The sequence below is a fragment of the Rhinopithecus bieti genome, unplaced genomic scaffold (assembly GCF_001698545.2).
Source record: "Rhinopithecus bieti isolate Rb0 unplaced genomic scaffold, ASM169854v2 scaffold_31548, whole genome shotgun sequence".
Taxonomy (NCBI): Eukaryota; Metazoa; Chordata; class Mammalia; order Primates; family Cercopithecidae; genus Rhinopithecus; species Rhinopithecus bieti.
In genome coordinates this window covers 4,416,899-4,438,632 of record NW_016814470.1, presented here as the reverse complement: position 1 = coordinate 4,438,632, position 21,734 = coordinate 4,416,899, and the positions used below count along the sequence as shown (strand labels likewise).

Below are 21,734 nucleotides of genomic sequence, written 5' to 3'. Positions count from 1 at the left end.
TAAAAAAAAAAAAAAAACATTATAAGATTTTTTGTTTTTTTGTGATTATTTTTTAACTCATCAGCTATCGTTGGTGTATTTTATGTGTGGCCCAAGACGACTCTTCTTCCAACGTGGCCCAGGGAAGCTGAAAGACTGGACACCCCTGCTTAGAGAAAGTGCATTTTCTGTTATAAAAGGATCTTGAATCCCCATCTGATATGTTGGGACTTTGTCTTGCATGTTTTCAGGCAGGACACGATTATATCTGTAACATCATAATATGTAAGAATGTGCACTTCTTAGCCTTTGCAGAGAGGCGGGAGGCCTGTTTCCTGCAGCCCCCGCCCCGTCCTGGCTGAGGGGTGGGAGGCAGCTTGCTGGCCAGCCCTGCTGAGTCACCCTCCGGCGTGGAGCCCGGTGGGGATTTCCACGCGGCCCCAGTGTTCTCTTCTCCTCGTTTCCTGTTGGGCTTGTGACGCAGGCTGGCTGCCAGCGGGTGCCGGTGGGCACTCCCGACACAGGCCACTGCCAGCCGGCCTTGTGGGCCCTGAGGGCATCGTCGGTGGCTCTCTCCCCATGAGTGACTGTGCCTGGCAGGATGTGCCCCGCATCTCAGTTGCACTCCGTTCTGGGTGGGCAGCTCCCAGAGGCCCCTGGGAGGGCTGCAGATGGGCGGAGGGTGGCTGCCTGGGAGGACGGGAGTTTTTGTTGAAGAGAGAGCTTACTCTTGGGGCAGTTTGTACTGGGCGTTTAGGGTTATAAAAACCTAGATTTGCTGAAAACGGCTCTCTTTTTATCTTCTGACAAGAACATTTGTGAAGAAAACAAAACAGACCTTCAGCCATTTAGTCTGTACACTGAGAGAATGGTTTCTACAGTATGCCTGATGTCTCTGGGTCTTTCTAACACATCCAGGTATGTGCTCGTCAGCCTCTAGTGCCTCCATTTCTTGATACGAGGATATTTTGCTTAAAAAAAATCTCTTCTGATAGGACCTCTGCATATTCATGCATGTTTTCCCTCCGGAACTTTGTGTCTCACCACTGTGCTAGGCAGTTTACAAATGTCATCTGATTTCATTCCTGCCACTACAGTCTAAGGCTATGTTGTCTGATACCTATCCACCACCCTCATGTGGCTATTTAAATGTTGGTTCGTTAAAATTAAATACAATTACAAGTCCTGTCCCTCAGTCACACCAGCCACATTTCAAGTGCGCGGGTAGTCTAGTGGCTACCACATCAGTTCATATAGAGCAGTACGTTTTCATCACCACCAAAAATTCTATTGGGTAGCACTGGTCTAAGGTCTGCACATATGTCCCCATTTTGTAGATGAGGAAACTGAGTCCTACAGAGGTTAAGTTGACTTGAGCACTTAGAAGAATGAACAAATGAAACCTTTTCATTTTACACATGGGGAAACTGAAGGTTATACTCCCCTTTCCTTCTTAGAAAAGAGAAATTGATCTGTAGGCTTCAGGGACTCTTCAGTTAGCCTGGGGGTGCTGTGCGAGTTAGCTCTTTTGCTGTTCCCCCCAGACCCTGTCAGCTGTGGGTGGCTGGTTTCTCTTGGTTTCCTCACCAGAGTTTGGGAATGAGCAAGTCAGGACTGCTTTCTGCACGGTAATCCTTTGGCCCATTTCCTATCGGGGGATTTATGGAGCTGGTGATCTCTTGGGTTTTTTGGCCATTTGTTAGAGCGAAGAGAGGTCACAGGAAATGATATACTAGTTTCATTGTCCAAAATACTGAGGTCCAGAGAAGTGAGGGGATGCTGAGGGTCATGCATCTAGCTAAGAGCTGAGCTGGTTCTTAAACGTGTTTTCAAGCCAGGGCTTGTCTGATTTTCTTAGGAAAGTAATCACTCCATGGACAAGGATAGGTTTTTTTCACGGAGCAGTGATGTTCCCTGTGGTCCCTATATAGGGTGGTAAGGAATAGGGCTTTGGGATCCTACAGACCAGGGTTCAAATCCTGGCCCCACCACTTGTAAGTTATGGGACTTCAGAGAAGGACTTAAACATTCTGAGTCTTCAGTTTCTTCATCTGTAAAACAGGGATAAAATACCTCAGTGAATTTGTTTTAAATACTTGCGTGTGGCCATGGTGGCTCATGCTTGTAATCCTAATACTTTAGGAGGCTGAGGCGGGAGGATCGCTTGAGGCCAGAAGTTTGAGACCAGACTGGCTAGCATAACAAGAACATAACAAGATCTCATCTCTACAAAAAATTAAAAATATTAGCTGGGCATGGTGGTGTGAGCCTGTGGTCTCAGCTACTCGGGAGGCTGCAGCATAAGGTTGCTTGAGCCAGGAGTTAAAGTCTGCAGTGAACTATGATCATGCCGCTGCACTCTAGCCTGGGCAACAGAGTGAGACCCTGTCTCAAAAAACAAAAACAAACAAAAAAAATCAGCCGGGCACCGTGGCTCACGCCTGTAATCCCAGCACTTTGGGAGGCTGAGGTGGGCGGATCACCTGAGGTCAGGAGTTCGAAACCAGACTAGCTAACATGGTGAAATCCCGTTTCTACTGAAAATACAATAAGTTAGTCGGGCATGGTGGGACACGCCTGTAATCCCAGCTACTCGGGAGGCTGAGGCAGGATCAGGAGAATCGCTTGGACCCAGGAGGAGGAGGTTGCAGTGAGCCGAGATTGCACCATTGCACTCCAGCTTGGGCAACAAGAGCAAAACTCCATCTCAAAAAAAAAAAAGGAAAAAAAAAATTCTAACATGTTTGAGATTGACTACAATTCCTAGTATAGTGCAAGTGTTAGTAAATAGTAGCCGTTAATATTATGAGCATATCGTCACCTTCTCCCAGCATTCTAATCCTATAGTATAGAATCCAGTACATAGGAGGCACTCAGATAGACGGAATGCCCCAAAATTAGGAGACAAGACAAACTTATTTTGAAATAGTCTTTTTTTGACATTTCCAAAGAATATATTCAATGTTTTTCTGCAACATTTGGCCTTCTTTTTAGGTGAAGGACCTCTACATTTAAAGCAGTAGATTCAATTGCTAACCTGAAAAGCTATAATAAAACATCCCAGAGTATCCAAAAAGCCTGGAAACAAAGGGAAAATAGTGTGTCCTGCTTTCCAACTTTTGGATATGCTATAGAATAGACTGAAACAAATCACTGGAAAATAGGTTGTTGTCAGTTTTATTTAGAAGCTTTTGTTCCTTTGGATTTTCGTTTTTTATTTTTGAGACAGAGTCTCCCTCTGTCACCTAGGCTGGAGTGCTGTGGTGCGATCATAGCTTACTGCAGCCTCAAACTCCTGGGCTCAAATGATCCTCTAGCCTTGGCCTCCTGATTAGCTGGGACTACAGAAGCAGGCCACCACGTCTGACTAATTTTTGGATTTTTCTGTAGAGATGAGGTCTTGCTATGTTGGGCAGGCTGGTCTTGAACTCCTGGCCTCAAGTGATCCTCCCACCTCAGCTTCCTGACATGGTAAGATTACGGGCATATGCTACCACACCCAGTTTTTTTGTTCCTTTGAAAGAAGACATTGCTAATGATTGCCCTGGGGTGTCTAGATGACCCCGCCAGCCATCCACCTCTGCAGTTTACACAGCTTGTTGATCTCCGCAGTGAGAATTAACTTCACAATCTGGGCCCGAGAGGCTGGAGGATTGTCAGTCTTTAGAAAAAAAAAACAAAAAGCTATTATCTTTAGAGAAAATGAACTTGTTGAGGAAGAAGAGTAGACAAATACTTTCTGGAAATATTTTCAAAGGGAATTAGAAAAAGAAAAAGATTTTGGTTGTCCTTTGGTGAATGAGAATATTCATTACTACGTCACACAGCTGACCAAGGCGTCATCTGAGACTGTGTTTGAATAGAAATTAAACAGGGCTGACAGTGAAGTTTCAGCTTTTAATTAGCTTTCAAAGGTATACCTCTACCTGTGATGTTGGAGCACCTTGAAAAACCTCACTGCTCTGTGCCTGAATGAGGGGCATCTAGAGGGCTTGGAATGGAAGATGTGGCACGGGGCAGCCGGGGAGAGGCTAGTGGCCAGAAGATGACCCTGATCTTGGTGAAGTTACCTGGCATCTGAGCCTGGCCTGAACAATTCAGAAACCTCATTTTGTCAGTCTTGGAGTCAGGGCTCCTGTCTCTTAGCAAAAATCTGAAGCACACATCAAGTGTATTTATTGACAAGTGTAACTACTGTGAGGTTATAACCAGGGCGCTATCTGCTTATGGGCACACCATCCGACCAGCCAAATGGTCAGAGGGCTGGGTGGGTTGGGGAAGGGGAGGGAGGGAGTCATGGGAAGCAGTTGTGCTGTAGCATGGGCTACAGGCCCTGGTGGCTGGGTGCATCCCCGTATTCCATCCAGGCCCACTCACTAGTGGGCCAGCCCTTTCCCTCTGGACAGTCCTTGCTTGGGCACTGACTGGGTTTGCTGCTGAACCTCCTGGCCTGGCAGCTCTGGTTGCTGATCCACCCGCTTCTTTCTTGATGAAGATTAAGAGTGGCCCCAGTGTGTGTATGGAGAGCCTCTTTGAAGCGCTGCTGCCTTTCTGTGCCTAGATCCACGATCTTCTCTCCGGGATCACCCCGTTGGACATTTGCTTTCCACCTTCTCCAGTCCCAGTGAACGCATGAATCTCTGTCCTCACTGTTACTGGCTGAGCCAGATGACAGTCCTATGACCTGGCCTCAGGACCACTCTTCTAGCCCCCCATGGGTGGATGAAGCCAATGGGAACAGGATGATAGGAGTTAACCACTTTTTAGGCCTCATCGGGCCTTTTCACTTTAATAGCTTAGCAGAGACATCTGTGATGGCTTGCATCCAGAGTGCGTGGTATTTATTTTTGATTTGAAATATGAAAAGCATTTTTTTAAGACAACTGACTCCTCTGAGTCATGCCCATGGGAGCAAACGGCCTGAAATATGAGCTTGTGCTTGCTGGAGGAGGATGACAGAGGAGCCTGCTGCTGGGTTCACTGGTGCTGGGGTTAGGTCACTGCTGGGCTGAAGTGCACTGACCATAAGAGCAACATGTGGGCAAGAGCCGCGGCACTGGGGTAATTTATTGCCGCCGCTCACTTCACCAGGAACCCCACACGCTGGGTTCCCACAGGATGGGACAACTGCATGGAAACCCACACTCGGGCCTGTGTTGAGCAACCACGTTTGAGTAAGAGTTATCTTATTTGGCAGGGTGGGTTAGGTGTGGGGTATTTGTCACTGAGAAGCAGAAACTGTGTGCTTGACAGACAGTCCCTGAGTCCTTAGGGAGTTGCGTAGTTTTCTTCTTTTCTTTTCTGGGTTCGTCTTACCAGCAGTCGTGTTTGAGAATGTGCACAGCTCACCTTCGTTCAGCCCTTTACAGTTTACCTCCACAGCCTTCTTTGCGTCTTGGCACCATCTTGCGCGGTGTCAGGCCAGGGGTTAGGATGCTCTGTTTACAGATGAGGAGATTGAGGCATGAGTTGTGATTGCTCACAATTGCTTCCTGAGTGGTGGGGCAATGCTGGGGCACTGCGCCCAGACTCCAGACTTCCAGGGGTCTGGGACCTCCTGCTGCCAATCTCCTAGCCTGCTACCACAGCTGTCTGTTTCTTGGCATCTCCCTGGACTTCTAACGGGACTCTTGGGGTACAGTCTGGAAATAGGTTTTGTTTTGTTTTTGTTTTTTTTTTGAGACGGAGTCTCGCTCTGTCTCCCAGGCTGGAGTGCAGTGGCGCGATATCAGCTCAGTGCAAGCTCCGCCTCCCAGGTTTACACCATTCTCCTGCCTCAGCCTCCCTAGTAGCTGGGACTACAGGTGCCCGCCACCTCGCCTGGCTAGTTTTTTGTATCTTTTAGTAGAGACGGAGTTTCACCATGTTAGCCAGGATGGTCTCGATCTCCTGACCTCATGATCCGCCCGTCTCGGCCTCCCAAAGTGCTGGGATTACAGGCTTGAGCCACTGCGCCCGGCCTGGAAATAAGGTATTTTAAACATGCTTTGCAGCAACTGTTACAGATCATCATGTTCAGGTGGCACAGGAGCTGACCCTGCTTCAACTTTCCCCTCAGACATTAAACCTGTACCAACCACTGAAATGGTTTTGATTTTCTATTCTGTGCTTAAGGCCCGTCTTCCCCCAATGAATGCCAGCTCCCCAAGGACAGAGCCCTTTCCTGTCTTGTCCACGGCTGTGTCCCACGCCCTGGAAGGTGCCTGGCACACAGTAGGCCCTTAGTAAATGTTTGTCGGATGAGTATGTCTCTTCTTCAACCCTGTGGTTAGCTGGGAGAGCTCTGACAGTAGAGTCTGGCAGGTCTGGTTCAAGCATCCCTTTGATGTAACATGGTGTGAATGGTGGGGCCTCACTGAGTTGTGGAGTGGAGGGCTGTGTCTCCCTACGGCCTCCTGGTGAGGAGAAGATAGTCACCGCCCACACAGGCACACTCTTGAATATTCCAGCACAAGGTGGGCACTCATTAGAGGGCAGCTGTTACGGCCACTGCCTGGTGTGTCTTGGCGTGAGCAGTAGGGTCATCGTGGTGGTCAGTTTTTCCACTGCCATCAAATGGGTTCCATTTAGTTCTCAGACAGACAAGGTATAGGGCTGGACTCTGTGCCGTGGGCTAAATACCGACTGCCTCGAGCCTCAAATCAAGACCAGACACCGGCATAAACCCAGGTGGCCCAAGCCGAGGTCGCTCCCCAGGGCCAGGCTCATGAATGGATGAGTAAATATTTACCCTGTCTGAGGTCGAATGTGAACTGTCTACCAGGTGTTTTGTTTTTCTATCTCCTCCCTCTCTTTCTGCGGTGCCTCCCCCTGTAAAAAAGGAAACCAAGAGGCTGACAGGTTAAGTGACGGGCTTGACACAACTAACCATCAGAACGTCCTCCAGTCGCATCGCATCTAAGTCCCGTTCCTTCTTAGGCACTTCCTCCAGGAAGCATTTCCAGATGACTGGCCCATCCTGCCCTTTCCTTCCTCTGAGCCACAGCCTGGAGACAGCCCTCTACCTGTGCATCCATACGGGATATAGGCACAGGGGAAGAGGTTTGCTCATCCTCTCTCCTTCACCGTTGTGCATATTAATACTCACCTGGCAATTAGTCATATGCAGCTCTTGTGTTGACCTTCCATGTCCGTGTCTTCTGTGCCCATCTCTGGAGTTCCTGAAGATGAAGGGCTATGTCTGCTGCACCTTCAGACTTTTTGAAATTGATTGGTTGATTTGTACATCCATCTATTCACCCCACCCCCACATCCTACTGTACACGCTTATGGTCAGTCTATTCTGTGTCAGGCTCAGGGCCTTTCTCCCCAGAGTGCGTTCATGTCCAAGGCTAGAGTGGATGGCTAGAGGCCAGAGGACAGCTTAGGCTGAAAGTGGTAGGGAGACTATCAGTGGAGCTGGGAGGAGCTGAGCTTCTGAAACTTGGGAATATTCAGCCTTGCTGACGAGCTCCTCTGAAAAAATATCTTATCAGGCTCTCAGCTATCCACCGGTTCTCCCTTTCCAACTTGCAGCCTGCACCCTGGCCACGAAGTTCATAGGCAACAAAATAGAATCCACCTTCCCTATCACTCACCCCTTTTAAAATGTGACTAACTCTGAGCTAACCAAGCCTTGGCCAGACGTGGATATGGTTATGCACGGACTCCGTTTTGTGGTTTGTCGTTTCTGACTTGCTGGGAAATCCTTTGTTGGGGGTGGGGATGGGAAGTAGAGCATCTCTGGGGCTGGAGTTTTTCTAAGATGTGTAAGATTTAGAGGTTTTCACACTGCAAAAACAGGGAGAGTGGACTGCCTGCTTGCCTTTATGGTCAGTGGAGAAGAGCCCGGACTTGGAGGAAGAACAGCTAGGTTCAGATCCCTGCTTTTACTCCTGACCATTTAGTAGCCTTGGCCGAGTCCCTCAGCCTTTTTGCCTCAGTTTCCTTATCTGCAAAACATGGGGTTCTTGAAGGATTAAAGGAGCTGGTGTGTGTAAAACCCAGGAACATAGTTCCTGGTGTATAGTGACTTGTTATAATTCATAAATCATAATTCATTTCTTTTTTTTTTCAAGGCCAGCATAAGATTTCTAAGAATTTGGTTTTCAGAGAGTTGGGGTCTTGCTTTGTCGCCCAGGCTGGAGTGCAGTGGTACGATTATAGCTCACTGCAGCCTCAAATCTCTGGGCTCAAGAGATCCTCCCACCTCAGCCTCCTAAGTAGCTGGGACTGCAGGTGCGCGCCACACCCGCTAGTTTTAAATATGTGTTTTAGTAGAGCGAGCCTTGCCATTTTGCCAAGGCTGGTCTGGAACTCCTGGCCTCAAGCGATCCCGCAACTCGGCCTCCAGAAATGCCAGGATTATAGGCCTGAGCCACCACACTCAGCCTTCTAAAAGTATTTTGGTGTGCACCATTAGCACTGTGTCTTAAAGGCGATGTGCACCTTTAGCACAGAGTGTTAAATGCACGGTGGATGGATATCATGTGCATTTTACAGATGAGGCAACAAACTCAGGCCCAGCCACTTACCCAAGGCCACATAGTCCCAGGTAGAGTTGGAATTTGGAATAGAGCCTGCTGACTCCAATCCTAGGTGCCTTCCACTCACCTGTCCTCTCTTCCTCTGCACCAGGGGTCCCCAACCCCTGGGACCCCAGGGAAGTGATGTGCACTTAACACATCACTGTGGGAAAAGTAAAGCAGGAACTAACAGGATTCCTCTGTCAAGAAGGAATTTCAGTCTACTTGGGGAAAGAATAACGGCCACGCAGTAACTCACGTTTGTTTAGCATTCAAGAGCAGTGTTGCCTGATATTACTGTAATGTGAGCCACGATGTACAGCAGCCCCCACTTGTTCTTGGTTTTGCCTTATGAGGTTTCAGTCAGCTACAGTTTGGAAGTAGGTAAGTATAGTACAATCAGATGTGTTGAGAGAAAGACCACATTTGTAGGACTTTTACGATAGTATATTGTTATAATTGTTAGATTTCATTATTAGTTATTGTTGTTAATCTCTTCCTGTGATTTATAAATTAAACTTTGTCTTGGGTGTGTATGTATAGGAAAAAACACAGTGTCTATAGAGTTTGGTACTATCTCTGGCTTCAGGCATCCACTGGGGGTCTTGGAATGTATTCCCCTCGGATAATTAGAATTACTTCTAAAATCTGAAATCTGGCCATGTTAAAATGTAAGATGAGGGTGAAATTAATTTTACCTAATATATCTTGTTTAATACAGTATATCCCAAACCATCATCATTTTAGCATGTACTCAAATATAAAGATTGTTAAGGAGCTGTATTACATTCTTCTTTATCATACTAAGTCTGAAGTTGATGTGTTCTTTATACTTGCAGCACATCTCAGTTTGCACTGTCCACATTTCAAGTGCTGCCCTGTGGCTGATGGCCACCATATTGGACGCAGCAGCTACAGGATTTCTTCGTTAGGTCAGTTGATGTCACTTGCATTTTGGAGTGGAGTAATTGAGCTCCCTGGCTGAGTTACTAGTGAGGAGCTGGGTGGGACTAGAGCTTGGTCTTCTTCCCATTAAGGAAGAAGGGAAACTTGGATTTGCTGAATATCTACTATGTCCCAGGTGCTGTGCTAGATACTCTACCTTTGTCGTTCCATTTAGTTCTCACAGCAGCCTTGCATGGTGGTTGGATATCATGTGCATTTTACAGATGAGGCAACAGAAACTCAGAGAGACCCAGCAACTTACCCAAGGCCACGTAGTCCCAAGTAGAGTTAGAATTTGGAATAGGGCCTGCTGACTCCGGTACTAGGTGCCTTCCACTCACCTGACCTCCTTCTCCTACACCAGGGGTCCCCAATCCCAGGGGTCCCCAATCCCAGGGGTCCCCAACCCTGGGGCCACGGACTGATACTGGTCTGCGGCCTGTTAGGAACCAGGTCTCGTAGTAGATGAATGGTGGACAAGTGAGCATTAGGGCCAGAGCTCCGCATCCTGTCAGATAAGTGACTGCATTAGATTCTCATAGAAGCATGAACCCTATTGTGAGTTGCGTATTGGAGGGATCTAGGTTGTACACTCCATATGAGAATCTAATGCCTGATGATCTGAGGTAGAACAGTTTCATCCTGTAACATCCCCCCAACCCCCCATCTCTGGTGCCAAAAAGACTGGGGACTGCTGCCCTACACAGAGAAAGAGAATTTGCACATAGCAACTTAGACAAAGTATTCAAGGAAAGTGCCAGGGGACAGGAAGGACACCATGGGCTGGTGGCCTGTCCAGTAACAGCTTCAGGGCGTCAGTTCAGAAGGCCTAGGCCTGCTTTGGTTGGGGTGGTGTACATGTAAAAGCAGCATTCCGTCTAATCACAGGTTCTGCCTGAAAGGTGGACACCTGTAACCCTTTGGGGGACAGGGTTGGTGATAGCTAGTCGGGGGTATGAGGTGGGAGTGAAGAGGTGGTAGTGGACTGCAATCGCAGAGGCCAGAGATCTGGGCTGTGTTCTGCCTGCCACGCTGGGAATGCTGAGTACTTCCCTAGCCTCCAAGCAACTGAGACTTTTTGCTCGGGGAATCCCCAAGGATTTGGGGCGGCTGGAACTGAGCAAGCTATCGAATGCATGCATGGATTCATGCAGTCACTCACTTCACAAATATTCACTGAATACGTGCTTTGGGCCAGAATGATTTCAGCAGGAATATCTTGTCCTACATGCTATTGCTATGTCCTCTGAGGACCTGCTGCTTCGCACGTGTAGATCTCCCTCCAGAGTACTCGGCAGATTCCCGAAGCTGACTGAGGCTCTGGGAGTGTCAGCCCCTTGCCACAGGTCATGTGGTACCGAATGGAAGGTGTGGGACCTCAGAACCAAGAGGTTTTGACTCATTTGTCCCTCTTTCTGTTTTGCCATCGGCCGGGAGATAGGCATTGAGTTGTTTCTATTTGCCAGGCATCGAGTTGTGTTTTCAGGGGTTTCATTGTTGTTGTTTTCATTTTGAATGTGTTTGTTTTGTTTTACTTTTAAGAGCAATCACAGTGCTCCTGATACTGAATGGTGGCTGACGTCTGTTGCATGCCAAGCACTGTGCAGGGTGGTGGTCACAATTTATTCCAGGGATTTCTTCCAGTCCCGCTGTAAAGAGGAGGAAACTGATGCTCAGAGACTTGGACCTTTCTGAACATCATGCAGCTAGGGATTTCAGTCCCAGCCTCTCTCTCTAAGAGCCCTGACTTAGCCACTATACCTCACTGCCTCTTTGTGACCAGGGTTGAGTTCTGGTCCTCGAATGAAGCCCGATTTGCCAGAACTTTCTTGTGAGGCCTTACCTGGCCTTCAGTTTTGCCACGTGTTAATTGGGGGCAGGGCAGCCAGTCCATCCTCTTGTGCAGAAATCACCCTGCCCAGGAGATGGGTGCTTCTTCAGGATACTACCTGGCTAAGAACACTGCACTAACAGGACATAGAGATCCGATGTGTGTGAACTTTGTGAAGGCATCTCTCTCTGTTCCTCCAATCTCCCCCTTCTGTGTTATCATGCAGGGCAAGCTCAGGTTGTCGTCCTGCCTCTGTTGGGAGGACCCTTGAGTGGTCATCTTCCATGCCCAAGCAGACCTGCAGAGAACCCTGTCCAAACTGATGGTCATCTGAGACATGGAACTTCATGACAGGAAGGTGTCTTGGAGGATAACTAGCAAGTCTTTCACTTTATAGAGGGGGAAACTGAGTCCTCAGCGATCAGCCACGTAGATTCTGTGTTGTAGAGACCTGATGAACAGCAGGTTCCCATGCTGCGAACGTCTCACCCTGACCCTCACCGTATTTTTCAGGAAGTGGATGGGGCTTTGAGAAGGACAGCCTCACTGTTTTGCCCATTTCTGAGATGTAAAATCAAGGAACATTGCCCCATCTTCACCCCAGGAATCTATATGCCCCTCCCATAGGCAAGATGGAAGCTAGACCAGAATGTGCGGCTTGTGCTTCTTGCAGGGATGGTGAGGGCAGATGGGGCAGGGAGACATCATTCCTAAACCCAGCCTTTTGACCCAAGAGGCAGGGACTCCAAGGCTGTAGAATGGGAGGAATTGTGGGAGGAAAAGCACTGGGCAGAAGGCCTCAGTCAAATGTACCTGCAGTTATTAGCTGTGTGACTTGGGCACAGTGCCACCCGTGAGCTCCCATTTTCCTGTCTAGGACGGTGGACTCATGAATAGGTGTGAGATGTGCCCTCCCAGAACTGTTGCATGAGTTGAATGAGGTGCCTTGCATAACTGTACTGAATACGAGGGAAGCCTGCTTTAAATGGATGACAGGCCTTTTATCATTAGCAAGCTGCCGCACTCGCCACTCATCACTCCCCAAGGCAGCCGGTTGCATTTTCTTTCATTCTGATAAACTCCTTGAGTTGAGCAGAAATCAGACTCCCGTAACTTCTGCTGCACAGTTTAGAACAGCCCACCACGAAGCCTTATGTCCTTCGGTACATTCTGCCCTGTCCACTCGGATTTCTCTCCTCCCTCCAAAGCATCATCAGGTTCCTCCTCTGACCCATGTTTTGCACTTCCTTGCTCTGTCACTCCTCTTTAAACACTTGTCCAAATTGTTTGTGTCCCATCCTGTATTATGCCCAGGGCCGATGCAATAGCCCAGCCCAAGCAGCAGAGATCATGGCCTCCCTGATGTGGGCTCTGTGCTTCTTCTTCAGGCAAGTGGCTGTGACCGTCTAACTTCATGGAAGGGTGAACTCAATGACATTGGCTGAACTGCTGGTGAACACGGGAAAAGCCCTCCCGGACCTCTTATCTCTCTCTTCTTGCCAGAGGAAAACCATGTCCCGTTCGTCCCATTGGAGCACTATCAGGCTTATAGCCATAATCCTTTACACCATAACATAACTTTGCCCCAGATGCCAATATTATATGCCAATTTTTTTTTTCTAGAAAAACTTAATTGGGATTTTAAATGCATTTGGAGGATGGGCTGCTTTTGTGTTTTCCTCTAAAAACAATGAGAAGGAAAACAAAGTATGATCCTATTGCCAGAAAAATGGAGCCAAATCTGAAATTAATTTACAAAGTCATTAGTATTTTCCATTTGCGAACCCCGAAATGAATGTAGGTGCAGTTCCTTGCAATTAACTGCAAATTAGGAAAGGGTTGGGAGGAATTTTTAGGGACCAACACACAGAACTGTAGCAGAAGTGGATGGGGGAATGGAACCAAGAATTGCCTTGGTTTTCACTCAAGTCTGTGGTTTGGGAGAGTAGTGCCAACTCAGATATTCCCCAGAAGAGAGCACTTTTTCAACAACCTGAAAAGTGGCAGGGACCTTTGGAATGATCTGTTCTAACCTTTTCATTTTCTCAATGAGGCAACTGAGAGGTTCAGGAAGGGTGTGCGACTTGCCTAAAGTCACACAGCCAGGAAGATCAGAACGAGGACCAGAGAGAGCTCTGCTTCTGACTCCCTGGCCAGTGGTCCGGCCACCACTGCCCCCTCTCTCCTGGGTGCTTGTCTGCTTGTGCCTTTCATGTTCAGACCTTGAGATATTTTCACATTTAGCACCACTCCTCATTAGAGTAGAGAAAAATGGGATGATGTGGTCAGAGTCACCCGCAGTCACTCCAGGTTTCAGATGTGCTGATGCTTACTGAGTGCCACAGGGAGAAAGTAGTGGTTTCTCCCTTCCCTTAAGTAGCCTGGTTATTTCCAAGGCTCAACCCCCGCGACGCCCCACCAAGCCTGGCCCCCACCACTACACGTTGAGAATCTGCTGCTCTGTGAATGAAATCGGCCTGGGGTTAACGAGCGGTGAATGTGTGTCAGTGTTTGGTATTTGCAGCAGGAGCTTTTCCTGTGATTCCCTAAGCTCAGATGAACGGGGCCTTTAAGATGCCATCCAGCCATCAGAGAGATGCAGGAAAGGCCTTTTGAAATGCTGTTTCCCCTGACCCATTTGAGGTGAGGCCCTGTGATGTCATTTCCCCAGTGGTGTGTGAGAGAGAGCGAGCAGTGCTAAGAAAAGCCACTGCTGAGAGTCCACAGTCCTTGCTTCAGTGTTGTCTTACTCTCAGGGTGCCTTAGAAGGCTTACAGCGACCCTACCTCCAGCTTCTCCAGCTCCCTTTCCTTGGCAAACGCTTGACCCATCCCAGCCCTTGGGCTTTCTTTCCTCCTCCTCTGCTACCACATACTGTGGGTGGTGGGAAATTACTAAAGGCACGACTCTGGCTCTCAAAGACTCTTAAGTCCAGGATCGAGAAGAACTGTGTTTACACGGAGTTGTCAAGGATCGTTCTGCCAATGGTAACCCATCAGTGTGCAACTCTGTGCCAGGTCCTGGTCTGGGAGCTTTATATGTGCTGTTGCCCCTCACACTCATGGCAGAGGTGAGACAGAGTGCTGAGAGATTTCTACAGACAAGGAATCTGAGGTTTAAAGAAGCGATGTTTGATGAGCCACTGAGGGGTGGGGCTGGGACTGGAACCAAAGCTGGCTGCCCTTCAGCTCCCAGGGGCCTGCTGGAGAGATGTGCCCAGGCAGGCCTGTGCTGGGACAGTGGAAACAGGAGTGTCACTGGTGGCTTTGTCCTGGAAGCTGGGCAGGTGCTGGGGACAGAGCTGGCCTGGTTTTGGAGCCACAGGAGAGAAGATGGCCAGGAAGAGCTGTGTTTGGAAGGTTCCTTTCTGTGCCAGGGGTCAGCAGTCTGGGTTCTAGCACTGAGAGGGGCAAAACGTGGGTTTATAGGAGAGAGAGGGTGACCCCCAGTGACGGTAAGAAAGATCAGCTCCAGTGAGCTCTTCTCACCCTGGGTCGCAGCCTGCACCAAAAATCCAGGGGCAGCCCCCAGGCCCAGCCTGCCTGGGGCCCCTTGGCAGTCCCCTGACTGTTTTAGGCCATGGGCCAGTGGCTTTGCCCCTTGGAAGCTTGGTTTTATCATGTGGGACAGAAAGGGGTCAGAACACCCCTTTTCATTGTTAAGATTAGATGATTTGAGAGCCGAAACTTCTGGCAAAGTACCTGGTACCAAGGAGGCCCTCTCTAAATAATTAAATGATAGTTTTCATTTTCCCTTCCACTTAATTGTTTTTTCAAAAAAAAACTTTTCTTCCCTGTAATAACAAATTTCAGAAGACAAGTTAATACATTGCTGTGTATACTCTCAGGCCAAGAATTTCCTCAGTGTTTACATACCAGAGTAGTACTTTGAACTTCAGTTTTCTCCTCTGCCTCTATGCTGGTTCAGACACCCTCTCTAAGATGCCAGAAGCAATGCCCTGCCTTGGCCTGTTTTTGGGGTAGGGCGTGTGTGTGTGTGTGTGTTTTCGTCGTATTATAAAAACATGAAACATTTGAATTACAGGCAAAGGGCAACTTAGCCATGTACCTTCTACCAGATTTAATAAATGTTAGTATTTTCCATATTCACATCAGGTATTTGTAACATCTCTTTCTTTACTAAAAATAAGAACCTTCTGCTGAAGACCTCCTGTTATCCAACCCCCTCTCCCTTCTTCTTCCTCCTGTTTCACAGGTGTTTACTCTCTTTTAAATTGGTGTGAGTCCTTCCCAGCTAGAATTTTGTAGTGTATTATTTGTAAAGCCAAATAACCCCATTGCAATGTGTTTGAACCGCCAAAACAAAGGATCAACTTTTGGGAAAAGAAGGCTGAATATCCACGGCCAGATCAGTGACTCGAGATTGCAGAACAAACCTACCTGCTCTCAAATTGAAATCTCAAAATTATAAATTCATTGCCTTTGACTTAAAACTTGAAGCCCTCAACCCTGCATAATTGCAGATACATTAAAGATTGTGCCATCTTGAGCTCCCAGGGTCATCGGAACCTTTCATGTGAAGAGAGACATCCCAGAGTCAGTCATTCTTTTTTTTTTTTTTTTTTTTTCTTTTTGAGATGGAGTCTTGCTCTGTCACCTAGGCTGGAGTGCAGTGGTGTAATCTCGGCTCCCTGCAAGCTCTGCCTCCCAGATGCAAGCAATTCTCCTGCCTCAGCTAACTGAGTAGCTGGGATTACAGGCATGGGCCACTATGCCTGGCTAATTTTTGTATTTTTAAGTAGAGACAGGGTTTCGCCATGTTGGCCAGGCTGGTCTCGAACTCCTGACCTCAGGTGATCCGCCCACCTCTGCCTCCTGAAGTATTGGAATTACAGGTGTGAACCACCGCTCCCGGCCCAGAGTCAGTTATTCTTAGAGCAGGTGTTCTGGTTTTTGTCTTTAATGCTTCCCTCCCCACTTTAACATAACTGTAATACATAATTATTGTGGAAAATTTGGAACACTTGGAGAAGTAAAGATTGAAATTTCTGACTGCCCTATTACCCCAACCTGCACCCCCATGGAGATATTTTCTCCCCATCCCCCCAAGGGCAGAGGATGGAGAGCCCTGGGCTCCTCCAGGTGGGGAGTGGCACCGTGGTCTTTTCGGGTTTCCTAGGGGACAGGCCCCATTGACCGTCGGATATGTGTCCCCAAGGTGGTTAGAGGCCATCACCTGCCTGAGGTCAGCTCAGTGGGCAGGGCTGGGCATCTCCTGGTGGTCTACCCACCATGCCTGTTCATCAGGTTGGTGTCTGACCTCTTTCTGGTGTCTGGTGCTGATCCAGGCAAGGTGACAAGTGCTCAACAGAGGAGTCCTGGTTCCTTCAAGGAAGCTGGGAAGTGTAGGACAGAGCAGGCTGCGTTTGTGGTTTTTGCCAAGGCTTGACTTTTGAAGACTTTTCTGAAAAAGGTCAGGGGCATTTTGTTTCGTTTTGTTTTGTCATTTTTTTTTTTCCCAGTAGATGTTCCTATTTGGTTCACAGATATAAACACTTGAACCAGGCGATATCAGCACTGCAAGTCGATTTACCACCACAGCCATTCTCTAGTACCCATATGAAACTGTTCCTTCCTAAGTTCTTCCTTTTTGCTTTTTTAAACAGAAATTATTTTCATTAGGATCACTACTTTCCCATGTGCATTTTACCACAAAATTTGGTTCTAATTTTGGTGGCTTGCTTGCTGTTAGTACTCATGTTAGCTTCTGCCATTCTTTCCACTGTGTCCTGGGTAAAATTTTACATATCCGAGTTGTTGGATTCTTTCATCAGTTTTTGGTTAGTGACTTTCGTGGTCTGTAGTTTTAGCTGCTTTCAGTTTTATTTTGTGTTGAAGTTTTTTCTATGAGATTTGATTTTTATAGGGTCAGTTTTTAAATGTTGCAAGAAGGGTGCTTTTTCAGTTTGCTTATTATATTCAACACATATTTTACGTGGGTCATTTTAGCTTTGTTGGTCACCAGCTTTGTTTGGGGTGCTTGGTTTCTCTCAAGTCAAATTATCCCAGGTAATCTGGCCAGAAGGCCCGTAGGGTCAGAATGGCAGGTCAGAATGTCTTGCTGCTTTCTTGAAGAGTTTGAAACAAGCTTGCAAAGTACTGTCCTCCCTTTGGATTTCTCCTGTCTGGGTGTTGCCACGGCTCTCCTGTTAGCGACAGAGAAAAGAGGAGGTACTAAAATTTGGACTTCTAGGAAAGGTTGTATTGTCCTTATCATCAGAATCCCTCCCTCTGGTCCCTGTGACCTCCCAACTTCACAAACACATCTTGCCTAACCCTAGGCAAATGTGGAAAGGCGCAGCTCTGGTACACCGGAAAGCACGGTGGATGGGGAGGTAGGAGCCCTGTGCCGGGACATGTCTTTTCTCCTTCTTGAACTCCTCTCCACACCCATCCACAGAGTTGCTGGCCAGAGATCTGTCAGAGTTCTTCCGGGTTTCTCTTTCTCTGGGTGGAGATGTGGACTCTTAGGATGTCAGGAAGCAACTATAGGAAACCCCCCTGTGTGGGTGAAGCAGAGGTGTTGCTCAGGGCTCTCTGCCTGGTTCCGGGTCCTGGGACCCTGCTCCCCGCCCCTGAACCCCACCTCCCCCGGCCCCAGGACAGAGCTGGCTTGCCATTGCAGTGGATCTGCAGAAGAAGGTTCCTGAGTGTGGGGAGAGTGCGCTGGGGAGGGGAGCTATTTGTTCCTTTCCAGTCATCACTGTACTGAGCGGTTCCCTGGGACAGTTGAACCCAGGGGAACTGAATTCATCTGTGTAAGTAAACATCCATCTCCCCTTAAAGGAAAAGCCCCTGTGCAGCCTCTCTGGGCAGCTGGAATGCTGCTCTGTGGGTCTGGGCATTTGTTCTTTCTTTCTTTCTTCCTTTGATTTCTTGCTGTCTCCTTCAATTAGGCCTGTGACTGTTTTCACATGGGCTATTTGTGTATACAAGCCAGGCCAGGCATCATCATTTGTGTTTGTCTAGATCAATAAGAGCAGCTTTAACCAAAAAGTCCAGCTGAGAATTTATAAATACCCTTCACCCCCTCCCCTCCCTGGAAGATGTGAAAACACCATCCCATTAACCCTCCAAAGCAGTTGGTGGACTTGATCAGGGAAGATGTGAAATATAATTTCTTTGAATGTGCTTTCTCTTTACCCTTTTAGTGGAATTTGATCAGTGTTTAAGCAACTGTAGCCGATTCCCAGCCCACTTCAAAGCAAAAGCCCTTCACTGTGCCTATTTGCAAAATTACCTTTGAGAGACTGAAGTGTCGGAAATGCATTTAGACACAGATTGTGCTTTATATTAGCTCTCCGTTGCCCCATAAAATGGGCTTGGGCGTATCTGAGGCAGCTACCAAAGGAAACTTAAAAACAGATTCCGGCGGCAGCGATTCTTGTATTCTGTGCTCACTGTGGAAAAGAAGGGGGTTAGAGATTTAAGTTTATGTGGATCTTGAGGATTTTAAGAACCAGATTTCTTTTTGCTCACATTAGGGGAAAAAAATAAAGCTCAGATGCCCCGTGATATCTCGTTACGTCAGGTTTTCCTATAAAATGTCAAGACGGCAATATTGGGTTTCCTGGCTTGCTTTTCCCCACTGTGTCTGCTCTTGCCAGAATTTTTATTAGGGGGAGGGGAGCATTCTCTTCCCCTCCTCCCTCAATGAAATCATTTCTTCCCTAGCCTTTAACCCTTTAAAGTTTAGGAAGGGAGTACTTTGATTTTAGGGTTAAATAGAAAACTTCCCTAGTGACTGTGGCTGGAATTAAGGTGTACTTAAGGCTGTAGCAGCCCTGGTGGGTCCTGGGCTGGCTGGGTGCTAGGGTTTGGTATGGAAAGCAGCTTGCATCACCTACTTTTCTTCCCGTGCCTATGGCTTCCCCAGGCACCCCCTTGTAAAGTCAGGCATGATTCCAGCTGTGTTAAAAGGCCCTGGGAAGTGTTAACTGATCAAAAATGTTGAGTAACTGGAATTATTATTATTTTCACCCTGACCAACTTCAGTCAGACTGGCGTATCTGCGGTCACCAGGTACGCCGCAGGCATGGGTGGAAGCTGTGCTTGCAAAGTGAATGTGTAGGCCGGGTGTGGTGGTTCATGCCTGTAATCCCAGCACTTTGGGAAGCCAAGGCGGGTGGATCACTTGAGGTCCGGAGTTCGAGACCAGCCTGACCAACATGAGGAAACCCCATCTCTACTAAAAACAAATACAAAATTAGACAGGCACGGTGACACATGCCTGTAATCCCAGCTACTTGGGAGGCTGAGGCAGGAGAATCACTTGAATCTGGGAGGCAGAGGTTGCAGTGAGCCAAGATGGCGCCATTGCACTCCAGCCTGGGCAACAAGAGTGAAACTCTGTCTCAAAAAACAGAAAAGAAAGAAAAGGGAATGTGTTTGATGGAAGCTGTGCTTGATTAAGCGAATGTGTTTGATCCAAGAGGGCAGGGGATTCTGGAAGAGACATTAAGTACAGATTGACGGGTGTCTTGTCTCACTGCAAAAACCTCCTTTCTCTCTTCCTTCCTAGTCCCCACTGAAAATGGAGTGGTAATAGCTTAGTTCTCAGTTTGAGTTCAGGCAGGAGAAATGGTACCCAGGAGGTAGAGTTGAGTAGAGAGTCCTTTAACTCTCTTCTTTTTTCTTACTTCTCTTTATTCCACCGTTCTCTCTTTACTTCTGCCTACCTTAGCAGCATGCTGCAGAACAAACCCTGCTAGGAGGAAGTTTGAAATCTCTAGGCTGAGAAGCTATGCAGAGAGCAAATGACTTTCTGAGGGCTCTGGGTACAGAATCTTGGTATGACAGGTGGGTCTAGAGCCGACAGAGACTCAAGGCTCTAGAGTCTTGAGCCTTGATGAGACAGATGAGCCTGACGGGACAGTGAGAGTGAAAGGGAAAGCTATTAATAATGACACCAGGTCAACACATGTGAACCCAACTATCCTGAACAAACGGGGGTTTGTGGTTGCACTACAAAGCCCAGGCTCCGTTTTGATTTGGAAGGAGTGACGCCTTTCTCCCTGGAAGCTTAGGCTAGGGTTGCAAGCTGAGGTGTTCACATGGACAGACAGCGTGCAGGAAATGGGGCCTGGTGTAAGGAAACAGAGCAGAACTCAGGGTTCATTCGTAGTCTAAAGGGAGCATTGGCAAGTCGGCATCAGACAGTAGCAACTTGTTGCCAGATCTTCAGAGTTTTTTCAAGAGAAGCCAAAAATCGAGATTTACATATGAAATCTCCCAGTTTGTAAAACTTGGCAACCATTTAAAAATTTTAAAAATGTTATGCAGGCCAAACACAACATCTGTGGGCAGTGGGCAGCTGGCTGTTTTTGACCTCCAGCCCAGACCGATTAATTGATGGCTGTCTTCTGGGTCTCCCAATTCCGGCAACGGGAAGTTTCTTAAGGAAGTTGCCTGGGCTGACCACAAGTGAGGTGGGGAAGTGGAAAGAGGAGCTTGACTTGGCTTCAGTTGATCATTTGCACAATAAATATGTATTGAGCACCTGTTATGTTCAAAGTACTATCTGTGTTGTGCCATGTTTCCTAGTCTACATTTTGGGATGAGCTGTGTCTTCCTCATGCTGGTGGACTCTTTATGCCCTGCATAGGGATGGTTCGATGCTTCTCCCTGAGACTATAACCAAGATGGATGCAGTGGGAGGAACTTCAAGTGGGGGAATGTTGGGGAAAGACCTGGGTCTGATTCGCAGACCCTGCCAAAGTGAATTGTATTTCAGGTTAACCCAGTGGTAGCCCCCAGGATGAGAAAGTCTTCAGCTGAGGAAAGCCCTGGGGATTTGGAAGCTAGAGCTGAGAGAGCCTAGCCAGGGACCCTTGTCTGGCAGTCCCTGAAGGCTGTACCAGGACCAGGAGGCAAAAATCACAGAAGAACAGACTCCATTCAGCTCCATATGTGGCAGAACTTTCTAACAGAGCTCTGTACCCTGTGGCTGTTGGACCAGATGATCTGTAAGCTGTTTTTCATTACCTGGAAAGTCCGATATCTTGAGGCTGCTCCCTGCACACCCATTAGACTCCTGAATCTTAAACCTGCTCTGGTTCATGGCTTACCTCCGGCAGCTGAACTTGGGGTCCAGTGCCCCAGAAAAGCCAATATAAACTCTTAAGTTGAGGCCAACTCAGTTTGCCTGGGGATGAGGTGAGGTGGTATGGGGGAATAAAAGCTTCTCTAATGCTGTGAGGTGTCATTTGTGTTTTCCATTCTCCTGCTCTCTGAATTTTAAATTAGGGTCAGTCATACAAACCTCACAGGCTTGTTCCGTCAACAAAGGCACAGAGAGCTTAAGTCACTTGCTCAAGGCCACGTAGCTAGGCAGTGAGGAACTGGGGCCTGGACCAGCTCATCTGTCATTCACTGCGCTTTTACTCCCTTTCCTAAACTGTTAGATTTTAATTTCCTTTTGGTATATTCATTCCTTTATGTGTCTCCTCCCCCCCC

General features: G+C 47.8%; 1 protein-coding gene across 6 annotated transcripts in view; it reads left to right on the top strand.

The window, feature by feature from the left end:
• SMAD3 (SMAD family member 3) overlaps nucleotides 1-21,734 on the top strand; it is a 131,912-nt gene that overhangs the window by 56,056 nt on the left and 54,122 nt on the right. The window contains exon 2 of one of the 6 annotated variants that reach the window (XM_017851116.1): nucleotides 791-897. The exons of 4 other annotated variants lie outside the window; for them this stretch is intronic. In XM_017851116.1, the coding sequence (XP_017706605.1) occupies nucleotides 848-897 (50 nt within the window). In that variant the 5' untranslated portion in view covers nucleotides 791-847. Of the gene's footprint in view, nucleotides 1-790; nucleotides 898-4,906; nucleotides 5,154-21,734 lie in introns of those variants that run through there. One more of the 6 variants, XM_017851117.1, reaches the window with a different exon arrangement.